Raw genomic sequence first — 18448 nt, forward strand, 5'->3', positions numbered from 1 at the left:
TATTCTGCAAGGCTACCATTCAGAACAAAAGGAGAGATAGAGTTTCCCAGACAAACAAAAACTAAAGGAGTTTGTGACCACTAAAAAAAGCCCTGCAAGAAATATTAAAGGGTACTCAAAGAGTACAACAAAGAGACCAAAAGTGAAAAAGACAAAAAAGGATCAGAGAAAACCTCTAGAAACAATGACAAAACAAGTAATAAAATGGCATTAAATACAGCTCTATCAATAATTACTTTGAATGTTAATGGATTAAACACTCCAATCAAAAGACTCAGGGTGTCAGAATGAATAAAAAAAAATAAGATCCATCTATATGCTGCCTACAAGAGACTCATTTTAGAACCTAAGACACCTACAGATTGAAAGTGAGGAGGTGGAGAAACATTTATCACATAAATGGATATCAAAAGAAAGCCAGAGTAACAATACTTATATTGGATAAACCAGACTTTATTTATTTTTTCAATATATGAAGTTTATTGTCAAACTGGTTTCCATACAACACCCAGTGCTCATCCCAAAAGGTGCCCTCCTCAATACCCATCACCCACCCTCCCCTCCCTCCCACCCCCCATCAACCCTCAGTTTGTTTTCAATTTTTAAGAGTCTCTCCCACTCTCTCCCACTCTAACCTCCTTTTTTTTTTCCTTCCCCTCCCCCATGGGTTTCTGCTAAGTTTCTCAGGATCCACATAAGAGTGAAACCATATGGTATCTGTCTTATTTCACTTAGCATAACACTCTCCAGTTCCATTCATGTTGCTACAAAGGGCCATATTTCATTCTTTCTCATTGCCACGTAGTACTCCATTGTGTATATAAACCACAATTTCTTTATCCATTCATCAGTTGATGGACATTTAGGCTCTTTCCATAATTTGGCTATTGTTGAGAGTGCTGCCATAAACATTGGGGTACAAGTGCCCCTATGCATCAGTACTCCTGTATCCCTTGGGTAAATTCCTAGCAGTGCTATTCCTGGGTCATAGGGTAGGTCTATTTTTAATTTTTTGAGGAACCTCCACACTGTTTTCCAGAGTGGATAAACCAGACTTTAAAACAAAGACTGTAAAAAGAGGCAAAGACGGGTATTATATAATCATAAAGGGGACAATCCAACAAGAAGATATAACAATTACAAATACTTACGCACCCAACATGTAAGCACCCAAATATATAAAACAATTAATAACAAACATAAAGGAACTAAATGAAATAACACAATAATAGTAAGGGACTTTAACACCCACTTACATCAATGGACAGATCATCTAAACTGAAAATAAACAAGGAAACAATGGCTCTGAATGACACACTGGACTAGATAGATTTAACAGATATATTCAGAACATTTCATCTTAAAACAGCAGAATACATATTCTTTTCAAGTGCACATGGAACATTCTCCAGAATAGTTCACATATTAGCCAACAACAAAAAAAACCCCTCAACAAACACAGAAACATTGAAATCATACCATGCACCTTTTCTGACCACAACACTATGAAATAAAGTCAATCATAAGAAAAAATCTGAAAAGACCACAAATACATGGAGGCTCAACAACACGCTATCAAACAATGAATGAGTCAACCAGGAAATCAAAGAAGAAATTTAAAAATACACGGAAAAAAAATAAAAATGAAAACACAGAAGTCCCAAACCTTTGGGATGCAGCAAAAGCAGTTCTAAGAGGGAAGTATATAGCAATACAGGCCTATTTCAAAAGCAAGAAAAATCCCAAATAAACAACCTACTCTGACACCTAAAGGAGGTAGAAAAAGAACAACAAATGAAACCTAGAGCCTCAGAAGTAAGGAAATAATAAAGACTAGATCAGAAATAAATGATATAGGAAACCACAGACTAGGTCAATGAAATCAAGAGCTGGTTCTTTGAAAAAGTTAATAAAATTCATAAACCTCTAGCCAGATTTATCAAAAAGAAAAGAGCAAGGACCTAAATAAATAAAATCACAAATGAGAAAGGAAAAATAACAACCGACAACACAGAAATACAAACAATTATAAGAGAATATTATAAAAAACTATATGTCAACAATTTGGACAACCTGGAAGAAATGGATAAATTCCTAGAAATATATAAACTACCAAAACTGAAACAGGAAGAAATAGAAGACTTGAACAGACTGTAACCAGCAAAGAAATTGAATCAGTAATCAAAAAACTCCCAACAAACAAAGTCAGGGCCAGGTGGCTTCAGAGGTGATTTCCAGTAAACATTTAAGGAAGAATTAATACCAATTCTTCTCAAACTATTCCAAAAATAGAAAAGGGAGGAAAACTTCCAAATTCATTCTATGAGGCCAGCATTATCCTGATACAAAACCAGTTAAGGACTCCACTAAAAACAGAACTACAGGTCAATATCCCTGATGAACATGGATATAAAAATTCTCAATAAAATACTAGCAAACCAAATTCAACAATACGTTAAAAAGTCATCCACCACAATCAAGTGGGATTTACTCAGGGTAGTTCAATATTCTCAAATCAATCAACACGATACCCCACATTAATAAAAGAAAAGATAAGAACCATATGATAATTTCAATAGATTCAAAAAAAAGCATTTGACAAAGTACAACATCCATTCATGGTAAAAAGCCCTGAACAAAGTAGGTTTAGAGGGAATATACCTCAACATAATAAAGGTCATATATGAAAAACCCACAGCCGGAGCACCTGGGTGGCTCAGCTGGTTGAGCATCTGACTCTTGGTTTCAGCTCAGGCCATGATCTCACAGTTCGTGAGTTGAAGTCCCACATCAGGCTATGTGCTGAGAGTGAGAAGACTGCTTGGGATTCTCTCTCCTTCCTCTCTTGCTGTCCCTCCCCCCGCTTGCACACTTGCTCTCTCTGTCTCTGTCTCTCTCTCTCACTTTGTCTCTCTCACAATAGAATTAATAAACTTAAAAAAAGAGAAAAACCCACAGCTAATATCATCCTCAGTGGGAAAAAACTGAATTTTTTCTCTATGGTCAGGAACAAGACAGACATGTCTACTCTCACCACTATCATTTAACATAGTACTGGAAGTCCTAGCAACAGCAATCAGACAGCAAAAAGAAATAAACAGCATCCAAACTGGTAAGGAAGAAGTAAAACTACTTGCAGACGACATAATATTATATATAACCCAAAAGACTTTACCAAAAAACTGCTAGAACTGATACATGAATTCAGTAAAGTTGCAGGATACAAAATCAACATGCAGAAATCTGCTGCATTTCTATATATCAATAATGAAACATCAGAAAAGGAATCATCCATATACAATTGCACCCAAACCAGTAAGATACCTAGGAATAAATCTAACCAAAGAGGTGAAAGACTTGTACCCTGAAACTTTATAGACACCAATAAAACAAATTGAATATGACACAACGAAATGGAAAAACAGTCCATGCTCATGAATTGAAAGAACAATGTCAAAATGTCTGTATTACTCAAAACAATCTATAGATTTAATGCAATCCCTATGAAAACACCAACAGCATTTTTCACAGAGCTAAAACAAACAATCCTAAAATGTATAGGGAACCACAAAAGACCCCAAATAGGCAGAGCAACCTTGAAAAAGAAAAGCAAAGCAGGAAGCAACACAATTCCAGACTTCAAGTTATATTACAAGGCTGTAGTGATCAAAACAGGATGGTACTGGCACAAAAACAGACACAAAGATAAATGGAACGGAAGAGAAAACTCAGAAATGAACACACAACTATATGCTCAATTAATCTTCAGCAAAGCAGGAAAGAATATCGAACAGGAAAAAGACAATTTCTTTAACAAATGGTTTTGGGAAAACTGGATAAATAACCACATGCAAATGTATTAAAGTCGACCACTTTCTTACAGCAACACAAAAATAAATTCAAAATGGATTAAAGACCTAAATTTGAAACTTGAAACCATAAAATTCCTAGAGCAACAACAGGTAGTAACCTCTTTGACACTGGCCACAGCAACTTCTTTCCAGACATGTCTCCTCAGCCAAAGGAAACAAAAGCAAAAATGAACCAACACGACTTAACTAACAGGACTTAAGCTTAAATAAAAAGCTTCTGGGGGGCGCCTGGGTGGCGCAGTCGGTTAAGCGTCCGACTTCAGCCAGGTCACGATCTCGCGGTCCGTGAGTTCGAGCCCCGCGTCGGGCTCTGGGCTGATGGCTCGGAGCCTGGAGCCTGTTTCCGATTCTGTGTCTCCCTCTCTCTCTGCCCCTCCCCCGTTCATGCTCTGTCTCACTCTGTCCCAAAAATAAATAAACGTTGAAAAAAAAAAAATTAAAAAAAAAAAAAAAAAAAAAAGCTTCTGCATAGCAAAGGGAACAATAAACAAAAAAGGCAACCTACAGAATGGCAGAAGTTATTTGCAAATGGCATATCTGATAAAGGTTAGTGTCCAAAATATATAAACAATTTATAAAACTCAACACTCAAAAAAATGAATAATCCAATTAAAACATGGGCAGAAGACATGAAAAGACATTTTTCCACAGAAGACACCCAGATGACCAACAGACACATGAAAAGATGCTCAATATCACTTATCAGCAAGGAAATACAAATCAAAATCACAATCAGCCATTACCTCACACGTGTCAGAATGGCTAAAATCAACAACACAAGAAACAACAGGTGTTGGTGAGGATGCCGAGAAAAAGAAATCCTCTCGCACTGCTGGTGGGAATGCAAACTAGTGCAGCCACTGTGGAAAACAGTAAGGAGGTTCCTCAAAAAATTAAAAATAGAACTACCCTATGATCCAGCAATTGCACTACTAGGCATTTACCCAAAGGATACACAAATACTAATTCAAAGGGATACATGCAACCCAATGTTTACCGTAGTATTAGCTATAATAGCCAAATTATGGAAATAGCCAAAAAGTATCCATCAACAGATGAAAAGGTAAAAAAGATGTGGTATATATATACAATAGAATATTATTCAGCCATACAAAAGAATGAAATCTTGCCATTTGCAATGACATGGATGGAGGTAAAGAGCATTATGCTAAATGAAATTCAGTCCGAGAAAGACAAACACCATGTGATTTCACTCAAATGTGGAATTTAACAAACAAATCAAACAAGCAAAGAGAAAAAGAGAGAGGGAGGCAAACCAAGAAACAGACTCTTAACTATAGAGAACAAACTGAGGGTTGTGGGAGGTTGTTGGGGGGGTGGGTGATGGGGATTAAGGAGAGCACTATTTTGATGAGCACCAGATGTATGGAAATGTTAAATCACTATATTGTATACCTGAAACTAATATTATACTGTATGTTAACTAACTGGAATTTAAATAAAAACTTAAAAAAAGGTCTTCACATTCCTTGTCCTCACAGAACTAGCCTGGTTACCAGTACATGCCAGAGACCAAGCACACAAGACTGGCACACTACGCTCAAATCTGATTTCGTGAACAAGTCATGTGAACTCAAGGATTGCAGGAAGGTCAAACCCTGTTGACAGTCAAGGAATTTTCACGGCCCACGTAAGTTTCCAACATCATCAGTTCTCTGCGGACAAGAGGTTTCTCATTTCCGGTAGTCTTCAATAGGTATTTACATCTTGGAAATTAAATGTGAAACTTCAAATTATATTTTCCTCTTGTTGACAAAACAGAAAGTCTAAATAACTGGGTTATCTCTAAAGTCAAATTTTCAAGATTGCAATGAAGACCAATTTTCATTTGAATCTGTATTTCTCATTGTTTAATTTAAAAAATTCCCAAGTACCATTCAGTCAAAATTTGTTCATTTCTACTTAAAAAAGGAGATAAATAGAAATTAAATGAATAGGTCCAAACAGGACTGAAGATTTCATTTTGATAGCTTAAAAGATCATTTTAGGAGTCACCGGAAATGTCCCTTTTTAAAAATAGTATTATGCTCATGAATCAAGTTGGTGTGAATTGAGGCTCACAGACCTTATCCAGAGCCACCTGAACCACTGCTTCACTTTCACTGTCCAAGGCTGATGTGGCCTCATCCAGCAGGAGGATCTTGGGGTTGCGAACCAGGGCCCGAGCGATGGCGATTCTCTGTTTCTGTCCACCACTCAGCTGGGCCCCTCTCTCTCCAACCAGGGTATCAAATTTCTACAACACAGAAGATAAAGGCGGTTAGCAAAAGAACAAGCTATCTCAGGTCACATTTTAAGATGGGAAGTAATCCCATAAACAATCCAAGGCCCACAGGTAATACAGTCCAGTTCCTTAAAATTTAGCAATAACCAACGCCATTTTTTACAAATATGCCTACTACTAGTTGATGGTGCTAGAGCTTGAAAATCTGAAGGAATCTTGATCTTTCTTCTTAGAAGGATCATCTATTTTTTTAGTAGATTCCTAACTTCTTATGCATTAGCCAGCATTCTATTGTTTGAATCTCTAGCATGGCAAAGATCAAGGAAGACTTACATTAGGGAGTTTCATGATAAAGTCATAGGCATTGGCTTCCTTGACAGCTTTCTCAATCTCCTCCATGGTGACATTTTCACGTCCATAGCAAATGTTTTCAGCTATTGTAGTGGCAAACAACACAGGTTCCTGACTCACCACACCAATGATTTCCCGAAGATATCTCACATTTATGGTCCTAATGTCCTGTCCATCAATACTGACCTGAAATAAAAAGTAAGTGTGATTTCCATGCATTGCAGATTTTTAATGCGAAATTTGCAATGGTAACTGCTGATTGCTGCAGCATCTAGTTCAGCAAGAGTCACCTCACCATGCCATCTGTGGGGTCATAGAGTCTCTGCATCAGCTGCACTGTCGTGCTTTTCCCACAGCCACTGTTCCCAACCAGGGCCACTGTCTGCCCACTCTGAACCTTCAGGTTGAGGCCCTTCAAGATCTAACAGAATGAATGAGAAATAAACTTAAGGGCAATACACAGATATTGGGACTATGAATTGACAGTTCAAGTCAAACCTAGGGTTAAATATATATTTCTTTAAAATCACTAAAAGAAAGTATCAGAGACTCCTCATCCAATACATGGTGGAATCGCTCATGAATCATTTATCATTGTACCTTAACTTCTTTTCGAGATGGGTAACTGAAGTGAACGTTTTTGAACTCCAGATTTCCCTTAATATTATCTGGTTTGTGTCCATTCTTCGAATAGCTGTCAATACTTGGTTTCTAAACAGAATAAAATTTCAGAAGGTTTTTGTGGAGAGTTGGATAAAGCGATAAAGAGGTTCACTTTTAATTAGAAAAACATTTAGAGAGATGTATCAATGGCTAGCCCAAACTTACATTATCAATTATCTTGAAGATTTCATAAGCCGCTCCTCTTGCATTTGCAAATGCTTCAATGCTTGGGGATGCCTGTCCAACACTAAAAGCCCCAATTAATACAGAAAAGAAAACCTGAAGAATGTGAAGGAAAATCATCAAGTTACTTAGTGTTTATTACATTTTTTTCCATACATCTTCCTTCTAACATAGCTAATTAAATGTTATTTTTATTTTTTTCAGCTAATTAAATTTTGAAATGGCAAGGCAACTTACGAATACTGGGTGTTAAAAGCATTTTAACAATTTAAATACTTTTAAAAATTTTTTTAACTTTTGATTTATTTATTTATTTATTTATTTATTTATTTACTTATTTATTTATTGTTGAGAGAGAGAGAGAGAGGAGACAGGGTGTGAGCAGGGGAGGGGCAGAGAGAGAGGGAGACACAGAGTCTAAAGCAGGCTCCAGGCTCTGAGCTGTCAGTATAGAGATCGTGTGAGATCATGACCTGAGCTGAAGTCGGATGCTCAACTGACTGAGTCACCCAGGCGCCCCTAAATATTTTTTGATTTATAATGCAGAATTAGTCTTACTTGCTCAGTGAAACAATGATATAAATTCCACAGGACCAAAATATAGTAATAATTCTAGTATATATTTATTTAACGGCTAAGAAGTTTGGTTTAGATCATCAGCAGGGTAGAGGGGAGACAAACATCAATAGGAGTGTTAGAAAACCAAGGCCCAAATTTGCAAAAGTACGCAGGATTCCGTCTGTTTTCCTTACCTGGCAACCTCAGAGTTGTATCAAATGAAACAGTATATATGAAAACATTTTGTAAATGATAAAGCATACATCTAGGGCATTATTCTTTATCGGGTTGTCTTCTTTCCTTCTAACAGACTGTGTTCTCTTTGAGGTCTGATAAACAGGTTTTCTATTTTTCATTTTGCCAAAATGAAAATGTTTTTCTTCAGGGTTACAGGCAACTAGTATCACTATTCATTTCTTTCTAAGTCACACAGATATTATATTATCCAATAATTTACCCAGAAGGAGTTTTGCTAAGTGATTCTATATTCATTTTCTTATGTTAGGACTTACAACTACACTGAAAAGTTATGGCAAAGTATTCCTGCCATTTTCATCTGGCAAAAGAGGTAGCATAAACTTGAAGTCTAGGTGGCTACCCCAAACCACACAGCTAGTAAGTGGCACAGCTGGAATTTGAACCAAGTCATCCTGATTTCAAATCCCATGTTCTTACTCATATTCTGCACACTTCCAGTTTGTGAGGCAGATCTAGGATCAGTGAACACAGGATTTTAAACTGCTTATCGGCATTACAATTAAGTAGAACACATTTCTTATTGCAACCTAGGTTCACCAACAACATTACTATCCTAATGAAAGCCTTTTGGTCAAGGCCATTCTTAACTAAATAGCCTTGCACCTTTTGGATGAGACAATTATTATATCCACATTACAAATCTGGTTCCTGAAGTATTTTAAGGGACTTAACAAAATATGGTCTGGGTACTAACAATATACCTGTGCTTGGCCTACGAAAAAGGAACTGGGTCACTCTTCTAACTATGCGCTTTATTAGATCAAGATACAGATTGAGCTTGGTTTTTGAACCATTTCACCATTTTTAAATAAAAGAGGATAACATCAAATGGCAAGCTTTCTGTGCTTGTACAAAGGTCTGTAAGGCAGAGAACCTCTAAACAGAGTATTTTTTAAGGACGGGTAACAATTAATACTTCCATAATTTCGCAAGTTGGACTAGCTGTCATTCAAAAGAATTTGAAAAATAGTTAAACTGTGTATTTTGCCATTTGTTGCTGTGAAGAGTAAATTGGAAAATAAAATCGAAATGCTTAGCATTGAGCCTGACACAAAGAAATAATCTCAACAAATGAAAGTTCATGCTACAGAGATTAGTAATGTTAGTATTATTTAGGCTGCAAGAAAAAACTGCGCAAGGGATCTGCAAAAAAGACAACATTGGTTACTCAATACATCTAATTGCCTTTCCACTTTTAATCTAGTAGCACATGACTCTTTGTATTACTCAACAGTTCTTCAAAATCTATTCTCCAACATCATTCAAGCCAACACCACTCAACTTCACTGAAGTTTTTAGGAGAGATTCACTTCTTAACAAAACATCACTTACAGTGAGTACTTGTCCAATAGAATATTCATGGGAGAGGACCAAGGAGGTCCCGTACCAGAATGCCAGGGCGTATGATGCATAGATCAACAGGAAAGCGATACCGATAGAAATGTTGGCTGTGATAGCTTTCTTTATCCCAATTCTTTTAGCTTCTTCTAAGTTTTTGTTGTACCTGGGAGAAATAACAAAAACTATCACAAATACTCATAAATCGTAAGAAATGAGCCAAGATAACATGATGGTTATGAAGTACTTAGAATGTGCCCAGCCCTGTTGGTAGGTGTTTTACATGTATTTTCTCCTTTTGTCCACACGTTGACCCTATGATGTTAGTATTATATTAATCCCTTCTTGTAAAAGAGTAAACTGAGGATTACAGAGATTAAATAATTTGGGGGAAAGTGTTACAAAAGGTTCTTTCTGGCCTTAACAATAGTGAAATAAGGGAAATTATGTTTAGCAAAACTTCCAGAATTTGCATTATTTCACAGTCAAGACAAAAATAGAAGCTATGAAAACATCCGTTTTCCCTTCATAATCTGCACGTCTTTTAAATTAAATAATAAAAAGCAGATATAATGCTAGAAAGTGCCCACCACAAGGAAATTCCTTAAATCTCTGAATGTTTAAGGAAACATTAAGGAAAATTCTTCTTCTTTTTTTTCTGTGGGCTCCATTAGCTTATCTCCATGTCTCTTTTCTTAAGAATCTCTGTAAATATAGAATCAAGGTAAAATTATTAGAGAAATAGGCTAGATTATAATTGAGTCTTAAATCTGTCTTCATCCTTTTTAATCATATCTCCCTGGGAATTTAGAACATTGCCTTGCAGGAGGAAAAAGTTCACAGCTACTGAAATGAAAGAACTTACTTCCATACAGAATTCATATGTTGAGGTCTTTGATCTGTAAAAGCATAACTACATAAATATTATGTAGTATTATATTTTCTTTGGAGGATTCACTCTGTTAGTTGGAATGTACAGCCAAGATAAAGTCTTGCTCCGGTAAGAGCATGCCTTCTTTCTTGCCTTCATGACTTTTTTTAACTAGCTACTGTACCAATTAAAAGCATGCCAAATGCAATTTACATGACTACTATGTCTACTAAAGACGGAACTTAAACAGAACTTTAGAGTAATAAAATAGTAAATTATTAGAGTTTCTCTCTGCAAAAAACCCTAACTTGCCACTTATAATCTTTGAACAAAAACATTATTTTTGAGTAACGTGTTTCAATGGTTGATCTATCTATCTATCTATTTCCCACTTTTTGAGTTGACCTGAGACAAAAGACATTATCAGGCATGGACAATACATGATTACAAATAAGGAACTTTAATGCACATGACCCACACCTTTATTGTTATTTCCTTTACATCAGTTCTTGCTTACCGAGACCAATGCAGAAATCATTTCAATGACATGATGTGGTACCATGCAGCCAGAGGAAACACTTTCACAGGAAGAAGCAACAACAAGGAAGAAAATCATTTAGATACCAGAAAAGAAAATGAAAAAAGGAAGAGGGTAAGGAGGAAGGAGAAATCGACAATACTTTTACATAGGCTTTTTGATTAGCATTTTAATAAAAATACCACACTATAAAACCAGATAATCAAATCTACTCGTTAAAAGCATTAGTATGAGAATGGTAATTAAAGTGACACTCCTAGAATGGATTAAAGATACACAACAAAAACAATGATATTTTGAAAAAAAATTCTTAAATATTATGAAAATATATATCAGTGATATAAACAGCCACTTACAAGAGCAAGAAACAATTTTAGTTAAGCAAGAGAAATAAATACTAACAGGTAGGACATACACAAGAGAGGAAAATATCATCTTAAAATTAGGAGAATAAAGCTATTCTTATACTACTGAGTTGAATTTCCTTTTAAACTCTCGTTAAATTTCCTGTCCAAGAAAGCCAGCTTCCTCCTGCACCTGTTAATTGGGAGAGAAAGTCAAACTAAGACCTTAATTACCTGTCAATGCAGAAGCAGAGAAAGGAAGGGAAAGAACTTAAAAGAAACTGAAGGGTTACATTTCGTCTAAATATAATTTTAGCAATCCTACTTCCAAATTATATCCGAAATCTAGGTACTTCTCTCCCCTCTCTTGCCTGCAGTCTACCTCAGGCCACCATAAGCCTTTTCACCTGGGCTACAACCACAGCTGGTCCCTGTTTCCAATCTTTAACTGCTCTCCTCCAATCACCAAACCAATTACACACAGAGAAATGATGTTAACATATTATGTGGATACTCATTCCTTTGTTAAAACCCTGAGCCCTTGGAGTAAAATCCTACCTCCTCACCATAACCGCCACTTCCTTCAAAAGCCTTTCCATCTCCCCTCACTCAACACAGCTCCAGGCATATAAGCCTCATTCGTGGTATTTTCTAGAATACATCAAACTCTGCCACCTCAGGAAATTTGGAAGACTCTTCTCTCCCTAATCCCACCAGGGCAGGCTTTTCCTCATCCCTCAAGTCTCAGCCTAGATGAAATATCCTTAGAGAGGACGTGACTGCCACAGCCTTCCCTGACTGCCATATTTAAAGTAAATTTTCCCTCCTTGATATTACAGCACACTCCTTGATTCTTTCATAGTACAATTTATTTTTATTTATTTATTTATTTATTTATTTATTTTATTTATTTATTTTTTTTATTATATGAAATTTATTGTCAAGTTGGTTTCCATACAACACCCAGTGCTCATCCCAAAAGGTGCCCTCCTCAATACCCATCACCCACCCTCTCCTCCCTCCCACCCCCCATCAACCCTCAGTTTGTTCTCAGTTTTTAACAGTCTCCCATGCTTTGGCTCTCTCCCACTCTAACCTCTTTTTTTTTTTTTTTTTTTTTTCTTTTTTCCTCCCCCTCCCCCATGGGTTCCTGCCAAGTTTCTCAGGATCCACATAAGAGTGAAACCATATGGTATCTGTCTTTCTCTGTACGGCTTATTTCACTTAGCATCACACTCTCCAGTTCCATCCACGTTGCTACAAAAGGCCATATTTCATTTTTTCTCATTGCCACATAGTATTCCATTGTGTATATAAACCACAATTTCTTTATCCATTCATCAGTTGATGGACATTTAGGCTCTTTCCATAATTTGGCTATTGTTGAGAGTGCTGTCATAGTACAATTTAAAGGTCTGGGGAGCCTGGGTGGCTCAGTCGGTTAAGCGGCCGACTTCGGCTCAGGTCATGATCTTGCGGTCCGTGAGTTCGAGCCCCGCGTCGGGCTCTGTGCTGACAGCTCGGAGCCTGGAGCCTGTTTCAGATTCTGTGTCTCCCTCTCTCTGACCCTCCCCTGTTCATGCTCTGTCTCTCCCTGTCTCAAAAATAAATAAAACGTTAAAAAAATTTTAAAGGTTGATAATTAATTTCATCAATGATTTCTTTTTTACCTTTTCTACTTTCTTTCCTTCCCTTCTCCATCTTACTCTTTGGACTAAGGATCATAAGAGGGACAAGGTTTTCCGTTTCCAATTCACTACTGAAAACCTAGAGCCTAGTGCAGTGCATGTGGTAGATACTGGCTAAAACTATTGAATGAATGAACTTTCAAGAAATGGCCAACCTGGAAAGAAACTTATGCCAGCATGTTGTAGTCCCGAATCTACTCTTTATTTAAAGGCAAAACCAATTTCCAATTTGCCAGCAGAGAATGTCCTTTCAAAGATACATGCCAGTAACTAATGTCTTCTGAATGAATGATGCCACACAAAAAAATGAATCTTTGAAAACAGCTGTGTATGCTCATTTGCTTATTCTTATAATAAAAATTTGATCCCCATCTTCTTTAGGTAAAAAAAAAAAAAACCTTACTGTGCCTAATTAATGAAAACAGTTAAACTAAAAACAACAACAAACACCTCAATTTATTTAAACTTTTACCGAACTAAAATAATCAGATTTATCTAAGTTCTGAAGATTGGACTTGACTCGCATGATGTCCTTTCTCTCCTTACCAATGTTATTTACATCCCATACATAATTATAATTTTTATTTCTAATAATACCTTTTTAAAAGTTATCCTATTCATCAAATTTAGGATGTCATTAATTGTAAGAAGTTAGTGTTATTCTGTTATTTTATGTAGCATTAAGGAGTTTAATAGCATACTTCAGGGGCACCAGGGTGGCTCAGTCAATCAAAGCAACTGACTTGGCTCAGGCCATGATCTCATGGGTCGTGAGTTCAAGCCCCGTGTTGGGCTCTACACTGACAGCTCAGAGCTTGGAGCCTGCTTTGGATTCTGTGTCTCCCTCTCTTTCTGCTCGTCCCCCGTCTGCACTCTGTTTTTCTTTAAGATAAACAAACATTAAAAAAATTAATAAAAAAATAGGACACTCCATATACAGCTGGGAGTCAAAGGGCTACAGCCTCAGTATAGTAAGCACATGCCCCAGGGAAAGTGACAGCAAGGGAACTTGCATGTCTCAACCCTGGCATCAGGTAAAGGGAGGAAAAACAACTCCCTGAGAATCGGAACCACAGGCAATTACTCATGCAGGTCTGAACTATAAATTCACACTGCCAGTGTGGTTCAAAAACTCCTAGACATATAATTTAATGTAAGGTGGTCTCAGGTTAATAGTGTCCCCAGTGAATGGCAGAAGCAAACACAAATCCTGCAAGAACTGACTTCAATCCAGACCCACAGCAACTATAAGATAGCATTGATTGTAAGATTTATCTCAGCTTCAGAACTGTGAGAGAAAAATGTGCATCTTAGAATTAATGACATTTTATATGTTTTCTAATCATTCATTGTTTCTTCACAGCAATTTTCTCTGAATTGTGATCAGGTACCCAGAGATCTCAGTGAATATTATTAGTTTGCAGAGGCTACTGGAATTTTTGTGCATACAATCATACCATCTGTGAATAATGACAGTTTTGCTTCTTGTTTTCAATCCTTATAACTTTTATTTCTTTTTTTTCTTTTCCTTTTATTATTCTTACTCTTATTTATTTCTTTGGTCTTATCTAGAACCAGTTCAACACTAAACAGAAATGATGCTAGCAGACATATTTGTTTCATTCATCATTTTAAGGAATGCTTTTCACATTGCACCATTAAGTGTGATGCTTCCTATACATCTCTGGTATATACTTTTTATTGAATCAAGAAAGTCAATTATTACTCCTGGTTTTATGAGTTTTTGTCATGAATAATACATAATTAATTCTTTTTCACCATCTGTTAATACAAAATGCTTCTTCCTTTCAATCTGTTAATATGACTAATTATATTAATAGATTTCCTAATGTTAACCATTTTGCATTTGCACTTTGCATTCATGGGATAAAGCCAGTAAGTTCAAGATTTCTTTAATCTGATGATATTTTTCACATGGATTTGTTTAGCTAATAATTTATCTACACCTTCTGCATCTATGTTCTGGATTAAACTGCTTTGTAATTTTCCTTTCTCATGTATCTATCTTATTCTGGCATCAAAGTTACACTAGCCTCATAAGATGAACTCACAACTTGCTATATATATTTCTTCCATTCTCTGAAACAATTTCTATGAGATAGAGTTATCTCATTCATGAAGTTTTAGTAGAACCTTTCTGTGAAATTATCTGGACTCTGTGGGTTTTGCTTGTTTATGTGTGTATATAAGGTCAGGAGTAGAGATTTTAAACTTTGGATTCAATTCCTTTAATGATTGGTGGCCTACTCAAGTTTTCGTCCTCTCAAGTGAGAATTTTAGTCTATATTTTTCTAGGATATTGTCTACTTCATTAGGGTTTTATAATTTATTAGTATGAAGCTATACTTTTAACTTTATTTTTTATTTTTAAAAATTGACATCCAAATTAGTTAGTATAGGGTGAAGCAATAATTTCAGTAGATTCCTTATTGCCCCTTACCCATTTAACCCATCCCCCCCCACAACCCCTCCAGCAACCCTCAGTTTGTTCTCCATATTTATGAGTCTCTTTTGTTTTGTCCCCCTCCCTGTTTTTATATTATTCTTGCTTCCCTTATGTTCATCTGTTCTGTGTCTTAAAGTCCTCATATGAGTGAAGTCATATAATTTCTGTCTTTCTCTGATTAATTTCACTTAGCATAATACCCTCCAGTTCCATCCACGTAGTTGCAAAAGGCAAGGTTTCACTCTTTTTGATTGCTGAGTAATACTTCATTGTGTATGTATATATATATACACCACATTTTCTTTATCCATTCATCCATCGATGGACATTTGGGCTCTTTCCATACTTTGGCTGTTGTTGATAGTGCTGCTATAAACATGGGGGTGCATGTGTCCCTTCGAAATAGCACACCTGTATCCCTTGGATAAATGCCTAGTAGTGCAATTGCTGGGTCGTAGGGTAGTTCCATTTTTAGTTTTTTGAGAAACCTCCATAGTGTTTTCCAGAGTGGCTGCACCAGCTTGCATTCCCACCAACAATGCAAAAGAGATCCTCTTTCTCCGCATTCTCGCCAACATCTGTTGTTGCCTGAGTTGTTAATGTTAGCCATTCTGACAGGTGTCAGGTGGTATCTCATTGTGGTTTTGATTTGTATTTCCCTGATGATGAGTGATGTGGAGCATTTTTTCATGTGTCGGTTGGCCATTTGGATGTCTTCTTTGGAGAAGTGTCTATTCACGTCTTTTGCCCATTTCTTCACTGGATTATTTGTTTTTTCGGTGTTGAGTTTGAGAAGTTCTTTCTAGATTTTGGACACTAACCCTTTATCTGATATGTCATTTACAAATATCTTCTCCCATTCTGTCAGTTGCCTTTTAGTTTTGCTGATTGTTTCCTTCGCTGTGAAGAAGCTTTTTATTTTGAGGAGGCCCCTGTAGTTCACTTTTGCTTTTGTTTCCCTTGGCTCCAGAGACATGTTGAGTAAGAAATTGCTGCGGGCAAGATCAAAGAGATTTTTTCCTGCTTTCTCCTCGAGGATTTTGATGGCTTCCTGTCTTACATTGAGGTCTTTCATCCACTTTGAGTTTATTTTTGTGTATGGTGTAAGAAAGTGGTCCAGGTTCATTCTGCATGTCGCTGTCCAGTTTTCCCAGCAGCACTTGCTGAAGAGACTGTCTTTATTCCATTGGATATTCTTTCCTGCTTTGTCAAAGATTAGTTGCCCATACGTTTGTGGGTCCATTTCTGGGTTCTCTATTCTATTCCACTGATCTGAGTGTCTGTTCTTGAGCCATGAAGCTGTACTTTTTAAAAATAAAATGTATTTTTATCTGTAGCAATTTTTTATTACTTTTTTTATTCCTGATTAAACTTGCAAAATACTTGGTTATTAATTAGTCTTTTCAAAGAATTAGTTTATGGATTTGTCAAGACTCTGCTTTTTTACATTTATTTTCTATTCAATTGTTTTTTGCTGTTTATTACTTCTTATACTTCCTTTACTCTGTTGTTCTTTTTTCTAACTTCTTAATTTGGATGCTTCATTTGTTAATCTTCAGCAGTTTTTCATTTCTTCTACCAGATACCCTAGTGGTATCATGGAACTAGGATTTGTTTTTAATGTGAAATACTCAGTTTCGGGGAGACAGCACTCCGTAGCTCACAGAATTTTGTAAATTCAGATCCTAAGGGCACCGGAGAGTGAGTCTTGAGATTTTGATTTCTATGGGGAGATGCTTTCCCCCAGCTCAGAAACTGGGCAGAAGTAGAAAAGCTGTATTTGTTTCCCTATGTTAGTGGACATATTCTTTCTCTGGTCTACCTTTCCACTGAGAAAAACTGGAAAAGAATCTGAGCTCAAAACTCCCTCTGTGTTTGCTCAAACATTAACTATTCAGAAAAGAGTTTTCTGAATCATCTTTTAAATAGTATGCCCTATGACTCTAACAGAGTATTTTATATCCCCAAATAATATTTACCCAACTGGTATATTAGATATTTTGTTTATTTGTGATCATCTGCACCTTTCCCCTCCCCTTGATAAAATTTAAGCTCCAAAAGAGGAAAGCTATATTTGACTGGATGCTTGCTTGACCATTAGGCAAGACTTCTCATTTTACTAGTCAGACATACTTTAAGGCAAAAGCAAAAACCTTACCAAAAATTGAGAGAGAATACAGTACTGCTTTCCTTTGAACAATGGTAGGTACTTAGTCTCAGAGGGCATCTTTGTGGGTATGAAATATATATTATGGGGGCGCCTGGGTGGCGCAGTCGGTTGGGCGTCCGACTTCAGCCAGGTCACGATCTCGCGGTCCGGGAGTTCGAGCCCCGTGTCGGGCTCTGGGCTGATGGCTCAGAGCCTGGAGCCTGTTTCCGATTCTGTGTCTCCCTCTCTCTCTGCCCCTCCCCCGTTCATGCTCTGTCTCTCTCTGTCCCAAAAATAAATAAACGTTGAAAAAAAAAATTTAAAAAAGAAATATATATTATGAACACAAGTGTACCAGAAACACATAGGTACACTATAAAGAATAATTATGCCATTAACACCCATGTCAGCACACAACTGAGGTCAAGAAACAGCACACAACTGAGGTCAAGAAACAGAACCACAGAAGCCCCTTGCTATGAGTCTTAATCTAATTAACCATGTCTCATCTCCCCCAGAGGGAACTATTATTCTGACTTATAAAAATTCCCTTGTTTTTCTTATGGCTTTACCAACAATGTATAATGTTTCAAACAATATAGTTCACTATTCCTAATTTCCAAATATACATATGTTCATAACATTAAAATGCTCTAATATCAGAATAGTATAACATATATTCAACTTTAAATAAAGTCTGTCACTGTTTAGAAATCAATGGATCTGATGAATATTATACACTGCAATAAATTACTATCTACATTCTCATAAATCTAGTAAAAAGGGACAGTTGCAAGAATATACTAAACAACATACAATAAAGATTTTGATTTTGTACAAAGGTGCTTTTTAATTATATTTTTATCTTCCAAAAGCATCACATAACTGATTAGGTGCCTGGGCAAGAGGGGAAATGAACCACA

At 36.5% G+C, this 18448-nt stretch overlaps 1 protein-coding gene across 7 annotated transcripts in view; it reads right to left on the reverse strand.

Moving 5' to 3' along the window:
* The window catches only part of ABCB1 (ATP binding cassette subfamily B member 1), a 242136-nt gene that overhangs the window by 50191 nt on the left and 173497 nt on the right, over positions 1-18448 (reverse strand). For all 7 annotated transcript variants that reach the window (XM_045494677.1, XM_045494679.1, XM_045494678.1 and 4 more), the window contains 6 exons: positions 9463-9634; positions 7297-7410; positions 7069-7179; positions 6764-6889; positions 6451-6654; positions 5959-6129 (listed from right to left, as the gene is read on the reverse strand). In XM_045494677.1, the coding sequence (XP_045350633.1) occupies positions 5959-6129; positions 6451-6654; positions 6764-6889; positions 7069-7179; positions 7297-7410; positions 9463-9634 (898 nt within the window). The remainder of the gene's footprint in view (positions 1-5958; positions 6130-6450; positions 6655-6763; positions 6890-7068; positions 7180-7296; positions 7411-9462; positions 9635-18448) is intronic.

The sequence above is a fragment of the Leopardus geoffroyi genome, chromosome A2 (assembly GCF_018350155.1).
Source record: "Leopardus geoffroyi isolate Oge1 chromosome A2, O.geoffroyi_Oge1_pat1.0, whole genome shotgun sequence".
Lineage (NCBI taxonomy): Eukaryota > Metazoa > Chordata > Mammalia > Carnivora > Felidae > Leopardus > Leopardus geoffroyi.